Source organism: Mytilus edulis, chromosome 5 (genome assembly GCF_963676685.1).
Source record: "Mytilus edulis chromosome 5, xbMytEdul2.2, whole genome shotgun sequence".
NCBI classification, from domain to species: domain Eukaryota; kingdom Metazoa; phylum Mollusca; class Bivalvia; order Mytilida; family Mytilidae; genus Mytilus; species Mytilus edulis.
This window is the reverse complement of record NC_092348.1, coordinates 34,002,927-34,006,455: the sequence shown is the minus strand read 5'-3', so window position 1 is coordinate 34,006,455 and position 3,529 is coordinate 34,002,927. Positions and strand designations below refer to the sequence as shown.

Below are 3,529 nucleotides of genomic sequence, written 5' to 3'. Positions count from 1 at the left end.
GTGCTTATTTCTATACTATCTAATTGCAACCGTGCTCTTTTATTCTTAAAAAAGAGGTCAAAGATACTTAAGTGCTCTCCAGTGCTCCCAAAGGATAAGCAGATCCCTATACACGTAGGGTTTTCTTGTGTGGCTCACCAAACCCGATGATTAGTCTAAATCGTTTGGTTGATAATCTAAATTTTAGACATTAAGTTAAGTATTTGAAGGTTGCTTATCTTAAATCAAACTTTACTGAACATTAAAAAAATAGTATTTTAACTTATATTTTCAACATTTTTTGTAACTGACACTAACAATAAACCATCGCCACAGAGAGCAGTAAACAAAGATAATAAATATTGTTAACACAACATGTAAGGTATTTCCCTAATACTTTATATGTTGATTTATAAAACCTCTATTAAGGATGTTGTTAAATGCACCTGATAAATCAGTAATGCTTTAGTCTTGTGACTTTGGTTAGGTAAACGTTTGATACATTATGTAAAGGAGTGATGATGTTGATAATCATTATGACAAAGTGTCTTCGTACATCAAAAATGCATAAAAATAGAAGATATAAACTTATTTTGCTTTATTTAATTAATATACATACGTACATGTTTGGCCTATTAAAAAATTTGATTTAGAATCCGGTCCATTCTGAAATATCTAACTTGGAAATAGGTTATAAATATGTATGTATAATATAGTTTTTAATCAAGTAATAACACTTAATGATCCATTCGTATCTGTCAATCTATTTAATTACATAATATTCTCTTTTTTATTATCTGTTTTACTGCCTTAACAAGGATCTTTTTGGTTCAAAAATAACAGGTCGCCATTTTCGGTAATATTTTCCCCTTTTATTCATATTTTTAGTGTGAACTATTGGTACATGGTCATCTATGTTTGTCAATATTTGAAATTACTTGTTTGAATAGGTAGACTTAGATCATCATCAGTCCATGTTTACCCAATTAATATTAAAAACAAAATCCCCTACCGTCTCAGAAAACGATGTGGTTATTTGATTTCACAGAGAACTACATAAAATGTATGTCTCCCACACTACAAGTACAGTCTGTATTTTATATCATGCCCGGAGGTTGTCATGCGTTTTGAAATTAATGACGTATGTAAATTTTAAATACAAATAAGTAAGATTAAAATTAAACTTCACATTCGTACTGGAAACAGAGAAAATGTTACGACACTTGTTGAGTCTACTTGTAGGAATTGATCTGATACTAACAGTAATATGTCAGCCTCGCAGTTTCTTTGATATGAACTGTCCACAAAATAAGGCTGCTAATTTAAGGAAATGTGATTTCTTTGTAGACTCTCAACTAGATTTTACCGACTTTAAACAATGGACATCTGAGCTTGAGAGAGCAGTTAAAATATCATTAGATGTAACCTGTAGTTCGAAGGGGGTATTCTTCCTTCCTTGGCCAATGAAAGCTAGAGGACTTACCAAACTTCACGTGAAAGGGTGTATACTGGACGGATTCCTTTCAGAGTCCTTCACTCCAACAAATTTGAAAGATGAGCTACAAGAGCTATCTTTAGATAATTGCGTTATTACTGCCAATATGAAACAAGCAATTCGTTTATTGAGTACACCATTGACACAGGAAATCGATTGTGGACAACAAACTTTACATAGGTCAGTTTGGCGTAATATAACATACACGCAAATGAGTACGAACAAAAAAGATGATTTTGAAACAGAAAAATTGGTATGGAATTTTTCATTCGATGAACTTTTAAATCGACTTGGGCACAGAGGATATAGATGCAAATATTTACACTTAACATACCTGGATAAAAGCATCAGTAAATCTCGTAGCAAACATCATTTTCATCTGATGACTGCTTATTCCGATTTCCCGAAACTTCACACATTTCTTTTCCCGGACAACGGATACAGTACCGTACCTCAAGAGTTAACTGATTGGAGAAAATATTTTCCACAACTAAAACTTTTAGATCTTTCTGATAATTTTATTACAAAATTCAACTTTTTGGGAGCACCCTCAACAGAAAAGATCTCAAAATCAGAACCGCTGGTGGTTGATCTATCTAGGAACTCTGTAACTGAAATTCCAGTAGACATGCAAGATTATTTCACTGGTTCTGTGCCGATTATTGTTGATTTAACTGGAAATCCGCTAAGATGTGATTGTAATTTCCTAAGATATAAACACTATGTCATGAAAGTGCTTAAAAGATTTAAGCAATATGAAAACTTGTCATGGATAACTTGTTATTCGGCAATAATGCACCAGAAAATACAGCTGGCAAATTACCGTAACAATAATTGTTTTAAAACTTATTAGATTGGTTTCAATTTTTTGGACATCTCGACACATGAAAGTTCACCAGGGTTTGGTCGTGTTGTTATATTACATATTATTGAAACAATAGTTGTACGTGCAAGTTTTATCATATGGTGTCCATATGTTTATATTTGTAACATTTACTTTGAAAAACTTGAATTTGAATGTTTTCGTTTGTTTATGTTTAAGTCATTTTTGCTGCAATGCCATTTCCGTGCATCTAATTGCACGGTACGATTTTATATCTTTTAAGTGTTTTAACTTTCACTTGCTTCTTATATAATTAAACAGTCTAAGCATGAGTTCGTTGTAGATGTATAATTCCTGAATCCCGCATGCATCGTTGCTGTGAGATATTTACATGATTTTAATTTTTTATTTCAACCTTTCAATATCCCTAGTTTAATTTACATGGCATATTTTTAGATTCCTTAATTTTTTCGGAACTATATTTAGATATTTTGATATTTTTAATTCGCATACATTGTTTTTAAATTTATTTTAAGTCTATTAGTGTATACGTAAAATTGAGAATGGAAATGGGGAATGTGCCAAAGAGACAACAACCCGACCATTGAAAAAACAACAGCAGAAGGTCACCAACAGGTCTTCAATGTAGCGAGAAATTCCCGCACCCAGAGGCGTCCTTCAGCTGGCCGCTAAACAAATATATACTAGTTCAGTGATAATGAACGCCATACTAATTTCCAAATTGTACACAAGAAACTAAAATTAAAATAATACAAGACTAACAAAGGCCAGAGGCTCCTGACTTGGGACAGGCGCAAAAAAGCGGCGGGGTTAAACATGTTTGTGAGATCTCAACCCTCCCCCTATACAATGTACCTCTAGCCAATGTAGAAAAGTAAACGCATAACAATACGTATACGTTTTATACATTAGAGAAAAACTTTTAAAAAACAACGATAGAGCTGCATTCAACACTTCAACTGAATGTACCATTTTTGCTTATTTTTGTACTGCATTTGTTTTTAAATAAAAAGTTAATATGATATTGATAAATTCGTAAATAGTAAAGTGAACAGTACTTAAAAATCTATAAATTTAATGTATAAAAAAGAAGATGTGAAATGATTGCCAATGGGACAACTGTCCACAAGAGACAAAAATGACGCAGACATTACCAACTATAAGTCACCGTACGGCCTTATAGGTCGTTAGACTTAAAATGATTTTCTTAC

At 32.4% G+C, this 3,529-nt stretch overlaps 1 protein-coding gene across 1 annotated transcript; it reads left to right on the top strand.

The window, feature by feature from the left end:
* The first annotated feature begins 1,185 nt into the window (after nt 1-1,185).
* LOC139523505 (uncharacterized) lies at nt 1,186-2,629 on the top strand. Its single transcript, XM_071317563.1, has one exon. It carries the CDS (start codon nt 1,191-1,193, stop codon nt 2,325-2,327), a length of 1,137 nt encoding a protein of 378 aa, XP_071173664.1. The 5' UTR covers nt 1,186-1,190; the 3' UTR covers nt 2,328-2,629.
* The last annotated feature ends 900 nt before the right edge of the window (nt 2,630-3,529 follow it).

Bases quoted from the DNA above. Each gene is read 5' to 3' on its own strand.
- LOC139523505 (XM_071317563.1), top strand. From the start codon at position 1,191: ATGTTACGACACTTGTTGAGTCTACTTGTAGGAATTGATCTGATACTA.